This window comes from Cloeon dipterum, chromosome 2 (genome assembly GCF_949628265.1).
Source record: "Cloeon dipterum chromosome 2, ieCloDipt1.1, whole genome shotgun sequence".
Lineage (NCBI taxonomy): Eukaryota > Metazoa > Arthropoda > Insecta > Ephemeroptera > Baetidae > Cloeon > Cloeon dipterum.
Window position 1 is genome coordinate 5,373,902 of NC_088787.1, and position 23,145 is coordinate 5,397,046.

Sequence of the window (23,145 nt, forward strand, 5' to 3'; positions counted from 1 at the left end):
GCAGCTCACGTGGACTGGTAGATACAGGTAAATATTTTTTAAATAATTCAAATAAAATCATACATCCCCCCATGTATATAGGAAAGATTTGATGAACATTTTGGCGGCTCCAAACCTTCAAGTGGTGAAGATAAGTGCTAGCCGCCTCTTTCACCTGAATTTGTACCAGACCCTACTCAACAGTGCACCTCCAACCCTAAATAATTTACACACGTTTCATATTAACATTAAATATACCTCGAGAGCCAATTTCTACGGCATCTGTAATTGTTTTAAAAAGATACCCATACTTTCACAGAAGTTGACTGATTTGAAGCTGTCATTTATATTTAAGGGACAGTCGTTTGTGTATAATTTGTGAAACGTTTTGGTCGTTTCTTTAGAATTCATGGAAGTGTTGTTAAAATAAAAAATAGGTGCAATTACATTCACTGGCTCATTTCATTCTCGTTTAATCTGATTCTCAGCTCGATCCACACAAAAATCTATATTATTGAAGCTTTAAAAATTCCATAAATTCTTGATATTGGTTTTATATCCTGAATAAAATAGATAAATATCATATGATAAATATTAAATAACTTACCAACGGATCGCAGATTTTGGATTAATTCGAATTTCCTGACCCTCAAAACTAAAAAGGAATAAAGCTCTCAAAGGTTGAACCAGATTTTGGACAGCGTCCCTCATTTCAAGATGGCCGCCTATTTGGGATCCAACAGGAACTCGATCCTGCTCGAATCCTGCTGCTGTGCATTCTCTGCATTCTGCTTCTAGAATTATTAATTTATACACGTGCTGAAAACAAAAGTCAGTCCAGCCATTGGCCGCAGAAACATTGAAAAAGAAGATTCTACGCAATGCACAGCAGAGGGATTGAGTCTGAAATCGCAGCGCGGAAAGTGCATTTAACTCGATAGTGGCTTCAAACACTATTAAAAGGGTTTACGCCCACATCTGGCAAATTAAATTCGTTAATTTCCGATCAATCCACGTTCTTGTGGTGCCATCGGCTAACAGATTGTGTACCAAATGATTTCCCAACCTCCAAGTACTTTATAAATAGTGGCAGAAATCAAGTATCAAGTTTGAAATTGAAACAATAAAGAAGATTCTCATTGAACTTCATAGGCGAATAAACGTGGCTTTGGCGCCTCTTCCGTTCAAAAAAAGGAGCGTGGTTCGAGCTGGCCATGCGCTCGAATTATTTACGCCTCAGAAATACGGAGAGGGGCGTAACCACAAATAAAAGGTAAACACACCAGAATTTTCTATCGAAGAAAAACTCGGAATTCCTTGATTGTACGTCTTATTTCTCTTTTAATCTGTTCTGAATACCATGTTTTATTGTTTTGTTTCGTTTCGCCGGTCATCTCTTGCCTGGCAATGGGTTCTTTTCTAAATATTACAGTACAGAGACATAACGTGTATGAGACCCTTCATCTCACTTGTTAGCAAACAACTTTTTTTACTTTTTTTCTTGGGAAATTTAACTAAATCGCAAGTTTCCAGGGAATAACTTGTCTGTTTTAGACTTTTTCCAATGTTTTAAAAAATTATTTCGGGTTTTATTGAACTTTTAAACTGATTTTCCCCACATATTTACGCTAACAGCTGATTGATTTTGAAACAATTCCCTGCATTTGACCAATTTTAACCAGCCATTACGTAACAAAAACGACTGCACGAATTAAATAAATCTAACTTAATCAATTTCAGGTTGATGGTGGGCTTGTAAGCGAGCATTCCGAGAAATGCTGCCCGTGCTGGTGAACCTTCTGCGTCCGTACGTGGCGTACGTGACGTTCCCGGTGGCGCTGGTCTTCGGCTTCGTGGGCTACAACATCGAGAACTGGGTGTCGGACAAGTACACGCCGTACAGCAAAAGCGTGCTGGAGGTGCGCAAGGAGCGGCAGGAGCGCGAGGGCAAAGCCGAGCTGCACATCCCCAAGACCATCTTCGAGAAGAATGTGTCGCCGTCGCTGCAGCAGGACGCCACCAAGGCCGTGAACTGATTTTTTATATAAATGTATGCTCATCAAAGTGACGCGTTTTAAATGACACGGGATCGATATATAGCTAGTAAAGTAATAAAATAACGTAAAAATGACTTGTGTGTTTATTATTTGGCGTCGTTAGAAAAGCTGCGCTGCTTATTTTTTGAGCAAATTAAAATTCTTATTTTAACAATGATATAAATGGTATTTGTTAATTTTTTTTTGTCCTCTGCGCCTCTTCAGACTTGACAGATTCTCGCGTTGCGGATCTTCTGGTGCAGCACACGGCCCTGAAAATATTTAAATTATTATTGAGAACAAAATCATTTATGACAAGTAAAATATTTATTTTTAAATTGTTTCCTAATGTTATGGCACATTTCAGGAAATTGCCAAACGATTTATGATGCAATTTACAACATTACGAGTGTTTTGAATTTATTCCTCGAGCCTGTATAAATTATTACCAATTTCAAGGTCAAATTTTCAAGGTTAAAGTTAATGTTGGCTCATTTTAGAGAATTATTTTTTTCGTTTAAGACAAATTTAAAAGCTAAAATATTTTTTAATAAATCCAGAAACCCTTCAGTACGTTATGGTAAGCCAAAGACAAGCAGTTTTTGCAGCAGAAATTCATTCACATTTATCATATTCAAATACGCGTTAGTTTCGGTTTCTTCGTCGCCGCCGACCCTGATCAAAACTGGCAGCTTTTTGCTCCCATTCGAAAGGGGAAGGTTTTAAATAAAAAATTCCCAAAGGGGAAGGTTTTACGGGGGTTGAATGACCCCTTTTACACAAAAAAAATTAAAAAAAAAACACTGCGCAATCCCATAAAAAATTAAAACCGATTTATATCACTTTCCGACCGGACACGAACTTTAATTGACTTTCTATTTTGTTATTAATTTTTAATTAAATTTTTTAATTTAGTAGATTTAAGCACCATTTGATGCGGAATTTTATGGGCATGAAATTAATTTTTGATTAAGTCCGATCAGAGCAATAGGGCCGGAGTTATTAATTTTTTAAGGAAAAAGTGTTTTTTGACATTATTAAAATTTGAGGGGCTCGACATGGCCGTGCTACCCCGCGTTCGAATCCTTATTTCATGGGCACTTACTAAATAAACCGGGCGGATTTTTCGCGCACTCAGGGTCCGAGAAGCTCAGGGCGGAAGGTCAGAAAACTGAATTTCCCATTTAACCCATTTTTAAGGGACTTAATATTGAACTAAAAATAAAAAAAAGTGGGCTTAAACTTCAATTTACCACCCAGTAGGACTTTTCTGAGAGTTTGAGCCCCCTGGCACTCACCCTGAGCTCAGGGCGAATTTTTTAAAAACGCTGTTTTACTTCGATAATCGGTTTCCGAAAGCCATGAACACAAATTAGGGGTCATGAAAATAAAAAAAAATAGAGGAAACGGACCCTTGCGCAATTTAATTACGCGTCTTTTGACACCAAATTGGTTCATTTATCGAAATAAATGAGGGACTAGATGGATTTTGCACGCGAGAAGGTGCTAAAAATATTTATCATTTAGTCAAAATAATATATTCCTGAGATTTTTAATTTTAAAATTATGAATTCCCAAAAAAGAAAGTGACCAGCACTCTGAAAATTTAACATGGGTTCGTTCTCACGTGCCTTTTAAAGAGTTTAAAGTTTTTTTAAAAATTTAAAATCCACGAAAAATTCCCCAAATTTACATAAAATGGCCTGTAATAAATTTTTTCCGTTGACCTATGACCTCAAATATGATGTCCATTACGAGAGGAATAAAATGCCCATCTAAATTTTAAAATTGAACCCCAAGAAGACGAGATAATATTAAAAAAACTGGTACCGCGTGGACTACTTCGGCGTTGAGGGCGACGCAGGTGAGCACAACGAGCGTGATGATGCAGACTGTAATGGCACACATGACGAAATGTCGGTACTGCACCCACACGTGCAGTTCGTCGACGGTGAGGAAGCGGTTGCGGTACATGGGCGGCAGCTCGAAACTCGACGCCTCCGGCAGCATCGACTCGTAAAAGTCCTGCAGCACGGCCCGCACGTAGCTGTTCTCACGCTCGCGATTGGGGTCCAGGTTGTCGTTGATGCAGACAAACTTCCTAAAATTTAAATCAAATAAAAAGGACGAGCGGGATTGTGTTTTCTGACCGTGGTCTCCGTCTCAGGTTGTCGAGGCTGTCGACCACCTGGCTCAGGTTGGAGGTGAGCATTTTGAAGGCGACCTCCTCCTCGCCCATGATCTTGGTCTTGTACTTGGTGCGCTGGCCAAACTTTCGCTCCAGCTGCCGCCGCACCGCCTCGCACAGCGACACTAACTGCTTGCTCACCGTCGGCTGAAATTACAATTTTTGATAATTTAAAATATTTTTTATTTTTTATTCAAACTGTTACCACTTTTGAGTCGAGGTAGTGTTCATAAGGCGGTGTCGGAACGTCGACCAGCACGCTGGAGAAGGTTTTGGAGCAGTTGGCCAGTTCCTCCTCGAATCTGGTGACGAATGAAAACTTGAGGATCGCGTGCAGCTGCGCCAACACCGTCCTCATTTCGCGGTCAGACCACGTCCTGCGAAATTAAAAAAATAAAATAAGACCAGAGAAGAATAAATCGCGAAATGTTGTTCTGGAACCGATCTCAGGGTGCGTTACCCTGAAAAAGGTCATCAGGGTGGTTGGTGGAAAATCTTAGCCTAGTAAAATGTGGTCGAATTTGCCGAAAAAGCATTAAAAATTGACTTTGGAGAGGATATCAGGTGGATGTACCCTGAAAAAGGTTGTCAGGGTATCGCACGTTAAGGCCGAATGAAATACCTATCCAATGAGGGGTCGTGGTCGAGGCTGCGATGAGCGGTCGAATTTTAATAAAAAAAATATAAAACAATTTCCGTGTGCCGAAGGGATATTTACGAAAAAAATCAAATTTAATTTTTCTACGCGCGGGAAAAATCTCAAAATCGGTTTGCAGACCGGCGTTAGACCTACGCATGCAATGAAACAGGTGGGATTCCTTAACGGGTCCCCTTACGAAAAATATGGCGAATTTTCCTATACCTATGTTATTCTTATGGAGGAAATAAAAAAACTCATTTTTCAAGCGCCAAAGTCCCTAAATTTTCGAGATAATTTGACGAATTAAGTGTCAAAATACACCTAAACATGGCTAGGTGGCATAGCCGAGCAAGATCGGGGTCAAAGGGAAACAAATTGAAAATTTTTAAAACTTTTTGATTTTTTTTTACAAAAATTCTCCCTTTAAAAAAATCATAATAAATCGAAAAATGATCCGATTTTGGAAAAACCAACGCGGACGGACGTGCCCCACCAAGGGGCATTGATTGGTGCCAGAATCATAGCCCTGCGGCCCATAGGGCCCAGCCGGGCCCCAAAAATCAAAACTTTGTAATGTCACGTACCACGTTTTTAAACCGTTAAAAATTTGTAACTCGGCTCCCATGGGTCGTAGAATCAAAAAATAGTGTTCGTTAGACTCGCAGTGAAATTATGCGTTGCATTAACCCCAAAGCGGCCCCCGCCAACCCCCGCAGCCCGAAAAGCCACCAGAATCCTCAAACAAGTTCATTATTCTTTTATAATTTTTTTTTTAAATTCACCTATTGGCTTAAGGGTGATTGTGTCTTCATTTTCGTTCATTACGAATAAAGAGTCATCAATTACTCGGGTTTTCCGTAGAAATTCGCGTTTTTGACGATTTTTATTAAAAAGAAAGACAAGGAAGCGGTTTGGTCGCGGGGTCCATCGTCCAGAAAATTAATGATATTTTTCCTTTTTCAGGAAAAATCCAGACGGAACTGTTTAAAATCTGAAGATAAACAATTTTTTCTTAATTTTAAGTTATTAGTCATTACCCTGAGAGGTCTGTGTCGAAGCGGTCGAAGATTTGTCCGACATCAACAGGCTCCTTTTCGTGCACGAGAAAATAATAGTACGAAAAAGCAAACTGCATGTCGCTGGGGCTGCGAAATTTGTGCGACGAGGTGCGGTCCCACTCGAGCGGAAAGCGGCCCTGCAGCTCGGCCATGGCGTCGCGGTCGATCAGGTGCGCCGAGTGGGCCGGCACCTTGCGCGACTCGAAGCCATACTCGCGGTTGTACAGCCGGTTCACGTGCAGCAGCGAGTCGGCAAACGTGTCCAGCAGCTTCCGTCCGGAGAGCACGCGACGCTGAGGGCCACCTGAGAGGTCGCGCGGACCCAACGGCACGCCCTCCGGCAGCCCGGTGAATGGTTCGAAACGAGGGGTGGGAATGCTTGCAGCTACGGGGGATGAGCTGCTTTTGTTGGCTGCTGATAAAGTGTTCACCGACACTTTTAACTTGATCTGGAAAAATAAATACAGTTTAATAATTAAAAAGGATTTGCAAGGGATGTTTCCTTCGACCGATTTTTTGGTTTATGAAAATCCTAGATTTTTTAAACCAAAAACCCGCCCAGTGCCAAAAGTCGAAGGAAAAATCCCCGCATAAATATTTAAAAAATGCGTTTTTTTGCATCACTGGGGGATTGTTTTGTATTAATTATTTAAATCAAATTTATTTTCTACAATTAAGAATTTTCCTTGCTAAGATTAAAAATTTGTGAACAGTTCAAATGAGCTCAAGTCACAATTATAGTCAATTTTGTCGAATGTATGTCGAGAAATTTAGAACCAGTCTCTACCTCAACTCTGGCTCCGTTCTTGGTGCCCTTGACGAAGCCCTCAACTACGGTTGTGTCGACTTTAGGCCGCACAACCAGTATCACAAGAGAGTATTTTGTATTAATCGACCAGGCGCGCACGGCCGAGTGGTCCTCGAATTCGCCGTCGACCGGACGATCGCCGTCCAACACGCTCGACAGATTCCAAAACGACGCCAGAGCATCTAAAAAAATTAATTTTTAGTTTTTAATAAATAATCATAAATTAGATCTAATTTATTCACGCACTTCCGTGCATCTTGTACGTGTGGTTGTTGAATTCGCTCAGTTTGAACTCGTGCAGTCTATAAAAATTAGCGGTTCCGCAGTCTCCAGCGTCAAAACCGCATGCCAGGTAGTTGCAATTCTGAAATGATGAATTATACATTTTAGTGGAAGATTTCCATCAGGTACAAAATATCTGATAACATAGGATATTAAAAATTAAAATTTTAATCAGCAAATTTATTGAATTTAATTGAAAGAAAAAACCATTCAATGAATTTAAAAAAATATTAATTATTATTAAAGTGGAATGATATTGATTTTTATTATACTAATTTTTTATTTACTATTTTCGAACAAAAAACTCATCTGAAAATTTGAACTGGTCATTAGAGAACCTTTAAAATGTTTTAGGAAAAACCAAAATACCCAAAATTATGTTAATTTATTCGAATTTCATGCAAGGTACAAGGTAGTTGCCATTCTGCAAATAGGAATAAATGAGTAAATGGTAAATTGATCTGACTGATTGATAAATGAAAAATAAATATCTTGAATTACAAACGATTCGTGAAAGTGGTTAAAAAATAATTGTGCAAATACAATTTTTATGACTTCAGGAGTATTGTACTAATTGTGAGTGGAAAGAGGTGTGCCTGTAAATGTGTATAGAATTTTTTTTGTGATCATGTATTTTAAAATTGATCGTGACAACTATTCAAAAGTCATTGTAAACATTGCGACTTAACAAATAAAATAAAAATTTAAAGAATGAAATTTTTAAATAAAAAATAATAATTTTGGAAGTCTATTAAAAATTCATTCATAAAAGTAAATTTATTTAATATTCTGTTCAAGAATTTAAAAAAAAAGAATTTTATATTAAAAAACAAGAGTAAACACTTTATCTGTTTTGTTAGAAAACAACTTTTACTTTTTTATAGGAAATTTAACTAAATCGCGAGTTTGCACGGCATAACCTGTTTATTTAAGACTTCTCCTTAGTGATTTACGTTTCATAAAAATTATTTCTGGTGACTTTTAGACTTTTTAGAGTTATTGAACCTTTAAACTGAATTTTTCCCAACGTATCTACGATGACCGCTGACTAATTTTGAATCAATTCAATTGTGAGATAATTTATTTTAAAATTTATCTTGACATCTATTCAAAAGTCATTGTAATTATTCTTAATGAATAAAAGAAAAATTTGAAAATAAAAATTAAAGTAATTTTTTTAAAAATACATTCATAGAAGTAAATTCATTTAATATTCTGCTCATGAATTTTTTATATATAAAAAATAAGAATTTTTCATTAAAAACCAGAGTGAACTTACAAGATCACAGAATTTGTCGGCCAGCCAGCCGTCAACGCAGTTGGGCGTGCACGAGTCCGGGTCGTCGAGCAGGGCGGCCCAGTGGTCCAGCTCCTCGTGGTCGTCGCGCAGCAGTTCGGCCAACTGCTCGGCGCCGTCGCGGCAGTCGCCGCCGTCCCACATGCATTCGGACACGTTGCACGCCTTGTCGCACGAGCCGTCCGAAATCCAGGAGGTCGGACACCCTTCCTGACACTCCGGCACCGGCCACGACAAGTAAATCTGTTTCAAGAGAATAAATTAATATTAGTCAAATTTTAAAAATTAATTGGTACAGGGGGACAATTGTAAAATATTTAAATCGTTGGATGCAGGAAGTAGTTAATTGTTATAACATTTTTAGTAAAAAAGGACTTTCCTTCAGTAAAAATTAATTTTCTCCAAAATTTCCAGCATTTGACCACATTTTCATGGCAGATTTCAATTCCTCTCGTCAAGATCTGTCTAAACCTTTTAGAGAAACTCTTTGATGGATAATAAAATATTATTTCAAGTAAAGAGACAGTTTCCTGGAAAATCAGCCTCTCGGAGCTTAAAAATTAATTTTTTTGTGCTCATCAGGGTGACTCCTGAGTGCCCTGATGGCTTCCCAAAGGTCAAATTGAACATTTTATGAAAGCTCTTGACTTGGCCGTTTGAAATGTGTTCAGATCTTGCAAATCGAAAGAATACAAAACCTTCCAGGAATCGGTAAAGTTGCTACACACGCAAATTTAATTAAATCGATCGCTCTGGGGCAACCCTGACGCCAGGGTTCGATTTATAACATAATCTGTAGGTCTTATCAACCTCAGGAGTGACCCCAAGCATGTTCTGAGAGTTAAAAATCAACCGATTTTAATTTAGAGAAAATAAATAAAATCCTTTTTTTTAACCTTTCAATTCCTTAATCTCAAAAACTTAAAAGGTTTCACTAACCTGAAAATTTATAGACACCTTATATACACTTGCGGCCACATTAAAAATCAAAATTAGGCAGGTAGATTTATAGATATTATTATTATTTTTCAAAATTTAGAAATAAACTCCAAATTTTAACAATTTTTAAAAATTCTATTTGAATTTTGTAAATAAAAAAATTGTTGCCCGACAAAATAGGCTTTTTTTGGAACAAAGGTAGATGATTTAGCTTCATTAGAAATTGAGATATTCTCCAAGAGGCTGATTTTTCAAGATTATTCAACCAGATTTTTCGGAATATTGGCAAATTTATTTTTTTGTCACCTCTAGAGCACTTAAACTACATAAAATGCCCCAAAAAAAGGATATCAAATTTCTCATTGAAACACGGAATTGTGAATTTCCCATGTTTTTTCTAGACATTAATTTTTTAAATTTAATAAAATTAGAGGAGTATTTTTTGCAAAATTAATTTTAAACAATTACTTGTTAAAACTTACTTTTTGTCCTTCAGAGCTGGTGTAAAAATCCTCAGGCCAAACCTCTTTCCCGAGCATGACGTCGTCATTCAGGTACAAAAATCGCTTCGACAGCCCTGGAATTCTGGAAATTAATTAAAATCAATAATTTATTTAAATTCTTCCTCCACCTCCGTGATTTATTTCCGTAGGTACCAACCTGTGGAGGTGGCTTTCGATGGCGGGGCTGCTGAAGGTGGGCAAATGCGACTGGTTGAGGAAAAGCTGCTGGTGTGTGACGACGCTGAGGCGTGGATGGTCCAAATTTAGCCAGTAGGGAATCTGGCCGTTCGTCACGACGTACACGTGCCGCACCCACGGCGCGTACTTTTCCACGGAACGCAGCGAGTACCGAAGCTCCTAAAGGAGGTTAATTAATTTAAAATAAAATAGGGGGATTATTTTAGGCAAACCTCTTTATCGAGGAACCTGGAGTCTGAAAAGTCCTCAGCTTCCTGGCCGCTGGTCATTTCTAGAATTAGGTGTGCTGGCGACAGGTAGGCGTCTTTGCTGCCAACTGTGATGTTTGGATACGACTGGAAATTTTTTATTAATTTAATTAAATTTATTTAACTGGTTATTTTTTTCATTGTCTTACTCAGTTTGAATTCTAAAGCCTTAAATATACTCATAAATAATGATGAATATTTATTAATCAAGATAAAAAAATTACCTTTTTGGCAAGAACAAAATATTTTGCCAATTTATGATTCTTTTTTTTGTGAACATCAGTAGCCTCTCACATTTCGAATTGTGTCCTGGCCGACGGCATGCGGCAGCTGGAGTACGGCCAGTCCCTGGTCCAGATAAACCCAGACGCCGATGACCGGTAAATTCGTCGGCAGCGATTTGATCACCGTCTCCTTACTCGTGCTGGCCGGAACGCCGAGCAGAATCGCAAATTGACGCATCGAGACCGAGTTCTTCGCGTCAGGGTCTAGACAAAAATTATTTAAAAAGGAAAAGTCAATATTTTCAATATTTTAGAGTATTTTAAATTAAAATTTCAGTCCTTTTCATTCCTGGATTAATTTTGGGCGTACCTGTAGTCCAGTAGGCGTGGTGGAGGGTGTAGTTCCTGCCGGCCAGTTTGAGGGTGCCGTCGGCGGCCTTGGCGTCTTCGACGGATGCGTGTTGCAGCAGCGACCAGCTCTGGCCGCTCAACTGCACGAGCCCAAACTCGGACGCCGTCGCCAGGGCCTCGACCCGCGATTCTTTTGTCAGCGGCAAACCACCCCTGGAATATTTAATTTAAATTATAGCTCCTATTTTTCTTTGTAAATTAATTACTAAAATTTAAAAACTTAAATATGGGTATTTTGATTCTTTACAAAAAAATAAATAAAAAAGAAAGAAAATTGAGAAAAATTTTCTCAGTAGGAAAAAGACTGGAAATTTAATCAGCTTTTTAAATTTAGGCAGTTTTTGACGCTACTTTCAAATAGTGAATTTTAATTAGGGCAAAAACCTGCAATTTTTGAAAAATTAAAAAATAAATTTCAAGGTTCAATACACTAGTTTGTATTTTCTCACTATTAAATTTTCAATATTTTTCTCCTCCTGGAAGCAATTAATTTCCTTTGCTCGAAAAATTGTAACCATTAAAATTCAGAAAATTGGAATTTGGCAAAAACTAAAATTTTTCCATGCTGAAACTACCCTGACGCCAGGATTATAATTTTAGTCTGTTTGAATGGTATTTTCTGACCTCAGGGATGACTTCAAGCAGGCTCCCTGTGTCAAAATAATCCTATTAATAAATTTTCAACAATCACGGAACACGGAAAATGCCGATTTTTCCAATTTTGAGAACCTGCGTATCTCATAAAATGTTGGTTTCTCCACTTTAAAATATCTAAGAGGCATAATTTTTGCTTTACCTTGAAAAAAAATTAAATAACGTATTTTAGGTGCTTGAAAAATTAACATTTTCAAATTAGGAAAGTTCAAAATAAATTTTTGTTGACATAAAACTTGTCGGCCGTCTAATTAGGCATCTTTTGACACCAAATTTAAGATTCTAACTTCATTAGAACTAGAGATTTCTGTAAATTTCCAACTGATTTTCCGTGAAAGGTACCTCAATTTCCCTGCAAAACTTTTTTCTTACCAAAAAATCAGAAAAATCGATGAGAAAATTTTTAAAAACTCCATTGTAGTAAAAAATTCTAAAATTAAATCAATTTTCACGAACGTACTTGGTGGCTATGAAGTGCGAGGGAACGCATGACCTGAAAGGGCAGGGCCCCCTGCGCTGGTGGCCAGGTTCCTCGACCTTGAAGGTGCTCTTGGCGGCAAGCAGCGCCTCCTGAAAGACAGGGTCGCTGCCGTTGACCCACGTGTACACCAGGTCGATCGGCACCGACTGGCAAAGCCTGAAAAATAAATTAATTTGTACATAATTCAAACAATGAAATTTAATTTTTTACTTTTCTTGAAGATTTTTGCCGGCAATGTTGTCGTGGAATCTGTTGAAAATGGACGAGTAGCGGACCGTGCTCCACTGCAGCCAAGTCTGCGAGGAAACCAGACAATAATTAAGCGTTAAAATTGAAATTATGTATGTACATACATACCTCTCCGAACTGGAAAGCAGTGACAATAACAAAGGTGAAGAGGACGAGGATGAAGAAGAGTGCTTGTTTGTGCGAGAATAAATCGTAGACCTGCTTCTGGATCACCTTCCACAGACTCATCACTTCGTCGCCTGGACCAATTCGCTTCAATTGCTGCGTCCTTCACGGCCTGTAATTCATTTTAATGCGTCGAAACCAACCGCCCGCGAGGAGCAGGCAGTGAAGTCGCTTCTTTATTTTGCTCGATCCTCGATCCCCGCCCCCGCAACCGCGATCAGCTCGCTCTGAGCCAGCCGCCAGACCATATGATCGCTCGTCGCTCGCTCGGCTGGCGGTGATAACCGAAAACAGACGGGCCAACACGACCGATGGAGGGGAGAATTTTTGGATTATTTGGACTGTTTACCGCGAAGCAGGAAGATTAATCCGCGCCGCGCGGGGCTTTTTTGAGTATAATTATTCTGGAAATTCTTGAAGAGGAATTCTTAACTGGAATGATAGTGATTTTTTTTATTTAAAAAATTGTCAACAACTTCTGAACAAAAGTGCCCCAAAATTCAATCTTCCGAATGTTACCGGTTACGCCCCTTTTTAGCAAAGGAAATTATATGCTTCCGGGATGAGAAAAATTAAGAAAATGTAATAATGAGAAGATAAAAAATAGTGGTTTTGATTCTTCAAAGTTAATTTTTTTATTTTTTCAAAAATTGCAGATTTTTTAAAAGGGTGTTTGTTTGGCCTGATTAAAGTTCATAGCAGCGTCAAAAGTTGCCTAAATTCAGAAAGCTGATTAAATTTCCAATTTTTTCCTATTTAGCAAATGTTTCTCAAATTTTCTATTTTCGCACAAAATTCATCTGAAAATGTCTACTGGCCGTTAGAGAACCTTTAAATTGTTATTGGGGGAAATCAAAACACCCAAAATCACGTTAATTTATTTGAAAACCATCTCGGAATAAATATTTTTAATTTGGGCTCTTTTAGAAATTAATTCTTAGACAAGAAAATGAATAAGCTCAGTGAAATATTGTTTCTCACCACTCCGTCTGCCAAAATTGTGAGGTTAATGCGAATGTCTCCCGCACTTGCCCGATGTTATCGCGTGGAAAAATCACTCTCGAGTGATTCGAGGGCTTTTTTGTTCATGCTTTTATAGCGACAAGTGCTTCGCCCGTCGGAAAACACATTCCAGAGAGCATTAGAGTGAACAATACTTTTGCAATGGACAAATAAAATATTCTTACGAAAGTAACATTGAGATTGTGCAATGAAAAATATTCTTTAAAATGTAATTTTCTCTAAGAGGAACCAAAAGTATTTTTTGCAACTCAAAAATGTCCTGATTTTTCGAAAGTTTAGATATTCTGACAAAAATATTCAGGTATTTATTTAGAAATTATGTTGTCTTCAAACGAAATTTTTTTACTTCAAATTCAAGTAGATTTCCAATAGAGTTTTGCTTTAAGGTCATTTTTTATTTTTCTTTTAGTTTGTTAAATATTTTGCGCCAACCTTAAAACTCAGCATGAGACTAACAAAATTCCTTATGAAATTAATTACTCAATCTTACCCATCATGTAAATAAAAAATTAAAATTCGAGGGTAAAAATATTTTTAATTTAGTCACAATTATTGTTTAATTATATTATTAATGTGAAAAAATCTTACTGTTTTGTTAATAATACCAATTTAATCGTGGAAATGCATGAAAAATATCTCAATTAATTTTAAATTTAATAAAATGAACGAATGAGGAGTAATATTTAAGTTTGAAATATAATTGACTCTCCTTATCTTAGAATATACAAGCGACATAAACAGGGTTCACACAAACCACTTGAAAAATCCACTGCAATGCAAAAACATTTTTGAGGGTTTATCTGATGCATCCAAAACACATGCCTTTTTATTGAAAAATAAAAACTCTCACGATGGATGACCAGAAAAAAGATTTTTACAAATCAATAAAAAAAGTCACTGGATTCAGCTGGATAAAAAAATTCTAATTTTCCAAAATTTCTGACTTTTTTGGCACGAAATTTGACTTTTTCGGGGTTATTCGGGAAAATGCGGAAAATCCCAAAACTATGGTGGGTTTTTCCAGCTGTTTATTTTTGTGCAAAAAACAGTAGTGCTTTTTGGCGCTAAATGCGGAATTGGCGAACCTTGCTAAACACCCTTAAAGTGGAATGATACTGGGCAACAATTGAAAATTATTTAAATTGTTGGAGGCAATAAGCAGTTGATCGATAAACAATTAGTTCAACAATTTGCAATAATAAAAAAATGACCTTCCTACAATAAAAATTCAAATTGTGCCAATTTTCTCCAAAATGTTGAGTGCTCGAACATATTTTCTCGTCATATTCCTATTCCTCTCGTCGAGATCTGTCCAACTGTGTATGCCACTTATTGGGGAAACTCTTGGTTTTCAAATTAAATCGGATTTCAAGTAAGGAGACAGCCATTACAATCTGAAAAGCACGGTAACTTTCCAGCCAATTTTCTCAAAAAATTACAGCACTCCTTAGCTCAATTTAGGCTTTAAATGAATCCTAAGGGATGAGTTTATGCATTGGCAACAAGCATTTTACAGGCTTTTTCAGTATCATTCCTCTTTAAATGCACCTCAAAATTCAAACCTCAATTACTTTTCCAAAAATTCAATTTTTAATGATTTTTGTAAGTTTCCCTAATTACGTTTGACCAGGGCTTGCCAATATTGCAATGCGCAAAAATGCACCGCTGGTTTTTTGCGCAAAAATTTTTATCTTTTAAAAAATGCATGTATTTAGGAAAATGCGCAAAATTGCAACAAGAAAACAGCATAATGCATTGGGTTTTCCGGAAAATGCGGGTTTTTGCGAACCCGAAATGAGATCTAGGATTTTAGTCACAGTTAAAATTTTTTTATATTACGAAAGTTTTGATTTTCTGTAATATTCAGTATTTTATGTTGCTCATTTTTGTCATCAAAAAAGAAGAACTACGTGTACGTGTCTAATCTAGATATATTTCTAATATAAATTTTGCTTTTTTGTAGGTTAAATTTATAATTTTAATCTGTTAATTATTTTGCACCAACCTTAAACGTGAATATGAAAATTAAAGAGTTTCATCTAATTAATATTAAAAAATTATTTTTATATATCGAAGTATATTTTTATTTAACTCACAATTGACCAGTTGCATAAACCCTTAGTGTTCGAAGCCGCCAACAGATGGTGCAACCACAGACTTTCTTAAAAAAAATTTTTTTAAGCGGTTTTACGGTATTTCCGCTGCGATTTCAGACTCAATCTAGCTATTTTGCTTTTTTTAATTGATTTGCTTTATTTTTGACGTCGTGAAAACCAAAAATCGGTTCAGCACGTCAAAAAAGCTAATTAATTGAAGAATGCACAGTAGCGAGATTGAGTCTGAAATCACAGCGGAAGTGCCTTAAAACCGAATGTCTACGGTGGCGCCATCTGTTGGCGGCTTCGAACAACTAGGGTTTATGCAACTGATGAATTGTCAAATTATTTTATTAGTTTGGCCACTGTGATCGTGATATTGCGTGAAAAAAGGAAAGAGAGAAAGTCCTAAATTTGCAAACTAAATAAAATACTTAAAAGAATAATTCAGAACATATTTTTTTAAAAGAAAGTTATTATTTATTTGATACGATCGCATCATTTCTCTTCTCGACTCAAAGAAAAGGACGCGCTCTCATCTACAGTCGCATTTTGACAAAAATTTCATCGTTACGTCCCGCAAATTTAATAAAAAATTAAAACCGTTTAAAAAGCTCACCTGTCGCGAGTCTGCGGCAGGTGGCAGGCGGACGAACTTTGCGCTTGACGGAAGGTTAGCGAGCGGCGAGCGGCGGTATACTGTTTGGTTAGCGAGGAGGTGCGAACGGCGCAGACGCGGCTTTCGTTCACCGCCGAGAAAGAAAACGACTCTCGCTCGCTGTCGCTGGTTCTTGCGGGGCCAGTTCAGTTACAGTGGGTGCGTCGAGAAAGCAAAAGCAGTCGTGGGTGTGCCCTGAGCAACAGAAAAATCAACACAAACAGGCAGCATCATGACGCACAAACTGTTCGCCCTGATGACCATCCTGGCGTCCGTCCTGGTCGCAGGTGAGAGCACGCGTCCTTCGAAATGCGACGGACGACCCTGAGTTTTAATCCGTGCGAGCCGAATTATTCGCATTGTTCCCAAAGTCCAAGGCCGCCGGCGCCGAGTTAGAAAGTTGCCTCGGAGGGTCAGAGCAATATGCGATTTCTTTTGAAAGGAGTGTTCTCCTCAGGTCCCATATTGAACCTTTTTACTACCCTGGGAATTTAAATTGCTTAAAAATAATTTACCTGACGATTTTAATTATTTATAAACAGATTAACATCATTTTAACAATTTTATTTTAGCTGGGAGAAGGTTTAAAATTATTTATTCAGGGTCTCTGGACATTTAAATTATTTTAAATTATTACTTTGTGGGTGGGTGAGTATTATTCATCCACTCAGGGTCGAATTGCTGCGTTTTTCCTGTCGATGACGCCGCTGCGCTCGAGACTCAAGGCGCGGGCTGACAAATTAATCACGGGATCACGAACCACGAGCGTACGTATGAACGAAAGAAACAAACTTCTGCTTGAGTGCGCTGTTTCAGCGGTCGAAATTATACTCTCACGTTCTTTCCTCTGAGCCAGAGATCTTGGCTCCCATCCAACTTTGACTCAAAGCATCAAAGCGTTTCAATAATGCCCATTAATCAAATAAACGAAATTCTCATTTTATTTTTAATTCAATGATAAATATTTGTGTGTCATAGTTTTGATCGAGACGGGAAACTGGTCTTTCCTATCATGATTTCATCTTGTTATGAAATAAAAGTCATGCTTTCCTGCTCGTACGTATGCGTACTTAGCAGCTCAAGTTCATATGTTGCAATTGAAAGTACGCACATGGCGGATTGAATTAATTCATTATCATACTTGAATATTAATAGATGACCTCCTCTATCAAAGTTATCACACCATGAGTGATCGTATCATCAAATTATGTTGCAATTACACTGCCTCAAATGGAATTCAAATTGCATTTTGATACACGAACGATTGAAATTCAAATTTTGTCAATCTTAAGATTCATCATATTTAAAAAAAATCGGTAAATGTTTTTCTTCATTTCCATTAATTTACTTTAAATCACTGGGGGCCGGGTAGCAATCTGCGTTGGTTATTTTTGCCGGTCAGAAGTCAATATATGGCGTCGGAATAATGAAAGCCAATCAGAAGCGTAAAAAAGAGGCGTGCCAACCTTATAATTTCACTCCCGCGAATTTCGTACATTTTATCCATTAGCCTGATGTGCCATCTAACGGTCGATTCGCGAATTAATCAGCTGTTAGTAAAGAAAAAAACAAAAATATCAGTTGGCATGAAAAATTCGCCAATTTTGAAGCTGCGCAGTAAACTTGTGCGCATCTGAAGCATGCGCAGTATGTTCATATCGCTTCTAAATCTCACTGGGAGGCTGAAACACATTACTGCGCATGCGTGACCCAAATCAAAACCTTCTGCGCAGTCGCAATTCCCACCGGGGGCCAGGTTATGATCTGTGTTGGTTCCCGCCGGTCAGAATTCAATATGGCGTCGGAATGATGGAGGCCAATCAGACTGCCAATCAGAAGCGTCGAAAAAGAGGCGTGCCGATCTAATAATTTCATTCCCGCGTATTTTGTTACATTTACTAATGGTCGATTCGCCACTACCGGGCTAATCAGCTGTTAATAAAGAAAGAACAACTTTTTTTTTTAAAAAAAAAGAAGAATATTTATTTATTACAACTAAAATATTCATTAAGCTGAAGGCATTGTCATCATGAATTGCAAAGCCGATTTAATTTTATGTTTGTAAATTTCCCGCCGTTCTCTACCAGACGCCATATCTGCGCGTAGCGTGAGTTCGGCCCTTTTAAAGAATTAAAAATTTAATTTTAAATATCGAGCTAGGCGTCTTAAAACTTCAGAAAAAAATAATTTTTTAAACAAGCCATTTTTTTCCTCGATTTGATTTCCGCTCACTGAATTTCTATTTTGGAATTAAAAAAGAAGAATTTCAACTTAAAGAGTTGCGCAATTTGGGGCTAACTCACATTGCATTAGTTTATCACGTTAAGTGCACGAGAATGTAATCTAATATCAGATGACGCAAGATGCGGATGATGATGTGGCTATAATTTACTTGTCTATACTGTACAAGACTCATAAAGAGAAAAACTTGTTCTTATTGTTAGTTCACAGTAGTTGTAAAATAATCATTGGGACATATTATTTCAAAACTTTATTTTGTCTAAAATTCATTTTCTCTGTAAAATAATTTTTTTTTTTTTTTAAAAAAAAAATATGAATTTGTTTCAGCCAACGCAGATGCGCGAAGGTGCAACTCGCAGAGTCCGACTGTGCTGCAGAAAATCGTGAACGAGATGGTAGACAAGTCGGTGAGCCCGATGGTTTGTCCTCCGTACGGCATCACCATCGGCTCCGTGCTGGCCGTCGGCGACAACTTCTGCTGCTATGACATCACCTCGCTCAACTTCTACTGCTGCGACCGCAACTCCATCACTGAAAACACGTAAGAATCAAGTTTTTCGTCAATTTAAATTATTTGAGAGTGTTTTCCAAGAGATTAATCTCAAGAAATTTAAGGAGCTGGAACACAACCAATCAAAATAAAAATTTAAATATTAAATTAAGATGGTAAGCCAAAAGGGAAATCTGACTCTTCTCTGCGTTTTTTTTAATCATTGGAGCAGGCAACAAATAAAAAATAATAAATTTCATTAATCTATTTAATGTATTTCCCCATTTTTACAGTTTAGAGCGTATTTTTTAATGTAAATAAACCATCAGAGTGCTCCACTCCGAGCGACCAAAAAACTTTTCGTTTAAGAAAGCTTGATAGATAAGAAAAATATCCCCAGGAAAATAACATTTTCAACAAATATTTACTAACAAACAAATTTACATTTGAATTCGTTAAGAATAAATTCAATGAGTCCTGTAAAATGCATCCGCACTTGCTAATTATAAATTCTATGATCAGATTGGATGCTTATCAGTTCCGGTTTGATTTCCTCTCTTCTAATGCTTTTAAAACCCATCCGGCTGAAACGTTTTTGTTCGATTTTATCGTCTCCTTTTAGAAAAACAAAAATAAATGTTCTTTAAACACTTCCAAAACAGTTTACAAACATTTCAATAGAAAAAAGTCCATAACCAGCACGTATTTTGGTTGAGATTTACTAAACCAAAATAATGTTTTTATATTTATTTTAAAATATTTAATAGTAAAACGTCAGAATATTTTCTTAAATTTTACGCAAACAAATATTTAAAAAGATCCAATCATTTTCTGACATGGTGACAAAATTTGTCTAAATGAAAAAAATGCTTTTAAAAATATTTATGGACACATTATTATTTATTTGGTAAGAAAAAAGAAAGTGCTTCGTATATCTGTAATATTTCGATAATTATTGGTAAAGAGAACATAAGCACACGAATATTTTTTAACGTTGTTTCACTTATTTCTGGATAAAACGATCGATTACATACACGTTGTGTTGTAACTATTTCACAAAAATCGTGAAATCATTCTCATAAATTAAGGAAATGAGTTTTTTTTCGGAAAATTTCATAATTTTGTTTCATTTACGTGAAACTTAAAACCATCTTAATTGGCTAGAACTTTTGGAAACACGCAATTTACTCCACATTTTTTTTAATAAAGAAATATTTTTGCTCTCCTTCCATGACAAATTTCTATAAAAATTAATACTGTGGTAAAAATATCTGCTATATAGCGACGCAAAATCATGCACTTATTCACAGCGGGGGCCAGAAATTGGTTCGCACTGCGCAGATCCAAGATGGCGTTTGAATGTGGGGAACAAAATAAGCTCTCTTTGCGTTGCCGTACGAGCGCCAAGAGTTTGTTTTTACGATCCAAAAGACACGATTAGTAAGAGTAATGCAAATTATAAGTCACAATGTTGACCAAAACTTTTGGTTCTTTTCGCGCATTTCTTGCCACAAATCTTGCCCCCGCTGTAACTCTCGGTGGAGAAAACATAAACACACGTTTAACTTATGTCTGGATAAAACAATCGATTACGTTGTGTTGTAATTTTTCTACAAAAATCATGTAATAATACTTATAAATAATGCAAATGAGTTTTTTCAAAAAATTTCATAAATATTTGTTTCATTTTACTTGATCTGCTAATAAAAAAACATCTTAATTGGCTTTACACCACTTGGATTTGTGCAAAATACTTTGGGGGTTTGGCCCGCAAAGATCGGAAAGCTCAGAAATAAATTTTCTAATTTTCACAGCCCTAATCATATTAAATTTATCATCAGATAATAAAGACCAAGAAAAGTTGTTAGACCGTCAAAAATTAGAATTGATTTTGAAATTAATGATTCTGTTATCTAACATTAAATATTTTATTATTTACCACATTAAGGCTTGTTTGTGTGTTGGAAAAATGTGGAAATTTTAGGGAAAAAACTTGATAAAAAGAACTGGTGTCGCAGGGTTTTTTATTCAGAAAAATTCTGGGTTTTTCGAACATCTTTATTATCAAATTAAAGACGATTGCTACAAAATACCAAAATCCTTGTTTCAGCCAAAATTTACTCAGAAAAGCACTTTATTTTAGTTTTTGGAGAAGCAGTGGCAGCGAAACGCATGCTTTTCAAATGGCGAGAACACTGTCTCCTTTCTTTAAATCTCATTTTATTTCAAACAAAAAACAGTTTCTCTCAACCAAGAAAAACCAAAATGGATAAATTTTTAACTGCAGAGTGTCGTAAAAAACTGTCAAAACTAGAAATTTGATCAAGCTGTCAGAAAAACTCTGATAATTTTCCTTAAAAACAAAAAAGAACTACCATATTCATTCTTTTGATTAATTTTCAATAATTTTCTTTTGTTACAGCATCCTGAACATTCTCGGCATCGTGCTGGTGATCGCGGTGCTGTCGGCCATCCTCTCGACTATCATCTACTGTCTGCGGCGAGTTCTGTGCCCTTGCTGCTGCTGATGTCATCGCGGTCGTCGCCGGCTGACTGAGTGATTAGCATGAACGCCCTACTTAAGTGCATAATATTGTGTGTGCGTGTGTGTGTGTGTGTGTGTGAATGAGAGAGCAGTGCAAAGTCCAAACGAAATATTACACGCGTCACTCAAATTCTGTCCATTTCCTCGCGCCATTGTGTGGATTATTTAAGAAATCTCATGTATTTGCACGAAAAAGACGCGAGAGGCGAATCTCTGACGCCATATATATGCGAATGCCTCCATTGTTTGTCTGCGAAACAATGGCAAAACAAGCTGCAGCACTCATAAAATAAATTCTTCTTTCGCAGTTCATCTTTATAACAACGAGTCTCTGTTTGAAACTCAATTTTTGTATTTTTTAAATTAACCAACTGCTGTTAGTTAAATAAAATGTGCCTTTCTTTCGAATTTCTTGAGTTTAATTTTGTTCACCCCTTAAAAATTTATTTACCCCAGGAACTAATTAATGGTGAATAATTTATAAGCAGGAATAAAAAAGCAGGAAGTAAACAAGCGGCTGTAAATTTGCATTTTATTTGCACGCGATGTGAACAATTTAAAGTATGCATTTTGTCGGGCACGAAAGACCAGCAGGTTGCATACCTCTTGCATGCGTCGCGCTGAAAATGAGGAAAATTGTATTAAAAAGACTCGAATTTTATGAATTGTATCTCTCTTCGAAAATGAGTCAAAGCGGTTTTTATTAAAATTCGTCTCATCCCTTCCGCTGAGGACGCTTGCTTGGCATCGAAATCGCGAAAATTCCTGAGCCACCACAACCACAGTTTCCGCCAACTGAATCATTCAGCGTTGGAGCAGCCGGTTTAATACCGAGAAAACCGGTTTTAGAGGGATACACTGCCAAAAGAGAGTGTTTGAATTGACACAACAAAGGGTCTGGAGGGTAAGCGCAATAAATTGAATATTTCAAGATGGCCGCTGGATTTTAGTGGAAGTTATCCGCGATATTTCTGTTAAATCCGTTGCAAGGCGGCGTTGTGACAGTTTAAAACAACAAAATGGGCGAACAAGTGGCGAACACGTCGTTTTCAAGAGAGAACAATTTAATGGAGGGAGAAAAAAATAATGCGAACAGTAAGTATCACCCGCGAATATTATGAATTTTTCGTTATTGACTCGCCGAAGAATTTCTCTTCAAATGTGCTAATTTAAGAATGTACAAAAAAAAAATTAAGATACAAGAACATTTTAGTTATGAATGTAAAACATTAAAATTCGAGCTTAAAAGATGTTTTTAAAAGAATTCTATAATTCAGATCCAGCCGTCGGTCTCTAAAGCACCCGATTTAAGTCACGCCCCCTTTCCGCGAACATGGTAGATGCTCATCCGCGAGTGGTTTCAGACAACAAAGATGCTGGTGGACCAATCAAGGAGAAACTGCAAGTGAAGCTGCACATCTCGAATTTTATGGACTGGAAACTAGTGGTCACGCCCCCTTTTAGAAAACATGGCTGTCAGCAAAGTCGGGCCAGGGATGTTCAAGTGGCTGGTACCTTGCCGTGACGTCTAAGGTTTCTCACAAAATTTGGGCCGATTCTCTTAGCCATGTTAAAAGAGATATGACTGCTTTAACTAGTCTTTCCGAAACAGGAAAGAGGAGAAGTGGGTTCCGTACCTGTGAGAGTTTATTACCGTTGATAGTCCCGAACGTACAACTCTGCTACCCATGGGATGCGTGGGGGAGAGGCAGGGAAAGAGCCATGCATGCCT

At 37.2% G+C, this 23,145-nt stretch overlaps 3 protein-coding genes across 3 annotated transcripts; 2 read left to right on the top strand and 1 right to left on the bottom strand.

The window, feature by feature from the left end:
- The first annotated feature begins 1,754 nt into the window (after nt 1-1,754).
- Nucleotides 1,755-2,110, top strand: LOC135937800 (small integral membrane protein 12). Its single transcript, XM_065481049.1, has one exon. It carries the CDS (start codon nt 1,755-1,757, stop codon nt 2,013-2,015), a length of 261 nt encoding a protein of 86 aa, XP_065337121.1. The 3' UTR covers nt 2,016-2,110.
- On the bottom strand, nt 2,102-12,578 carry Gnptab (N-acetylglucosamine-1-phosphate transferase subunits alpha and beta). Its single transcript, XM_065481043.1, has 16 exons — nt 12,304-12,578; nt 12,157-12,242; nt 11,926-12,102; nt 10,771-10,964; nt 10,471-10,664; nt 10,141-10,263; nt 9,888-10,087; nt 9,710-9,812; nt 8,271-8,531; nt 6,956-7,073; nt 6,689-6,891; nt 5,881-6,350; nt 4,409-4,580; nt 4,166-4,350; nt 3,846-4,116; nt 2,102-2,287 (listed from the first exon to the last, which is right to left on the bottom strand). The coding sequence occupies exons 1-16, from the start codon at nt 12,421-12,423 to the stop codon at nt 2,237-2,239; spliced, it is 2,928 nt and encodes a 975-aa protein (XP_065337115.1). The 5' UTR covers nt 12,424-12,578; the 3' UTR covers nt 2,102-2,236.
- A 3,680-nt stretch (nt 12,579-16,258) lies between these two features.
- Nucleotides 16,259-21,821, top strand: LOC135937799 (uncharacterized). The gene is made up of 3 exons (XM_065481047.1): nt 16,259-16,424; nt 18,706-18,919; nt 21,291-21,821. The coding sequence occupies exons 1-3, from the start codon at nt 16,370-16,372 to the stop codon at nt 21,394-21,396; spliced, it is 375 nt and encodes a 124-aa protein (XP_065337119.1). The 5' UTR covers nt 16,259-16,369; the 3' UTR covers nt 21,397-21,821.
- Nucleotides 21,822-23,145: the final 1,324 nt, after the last annotated feature.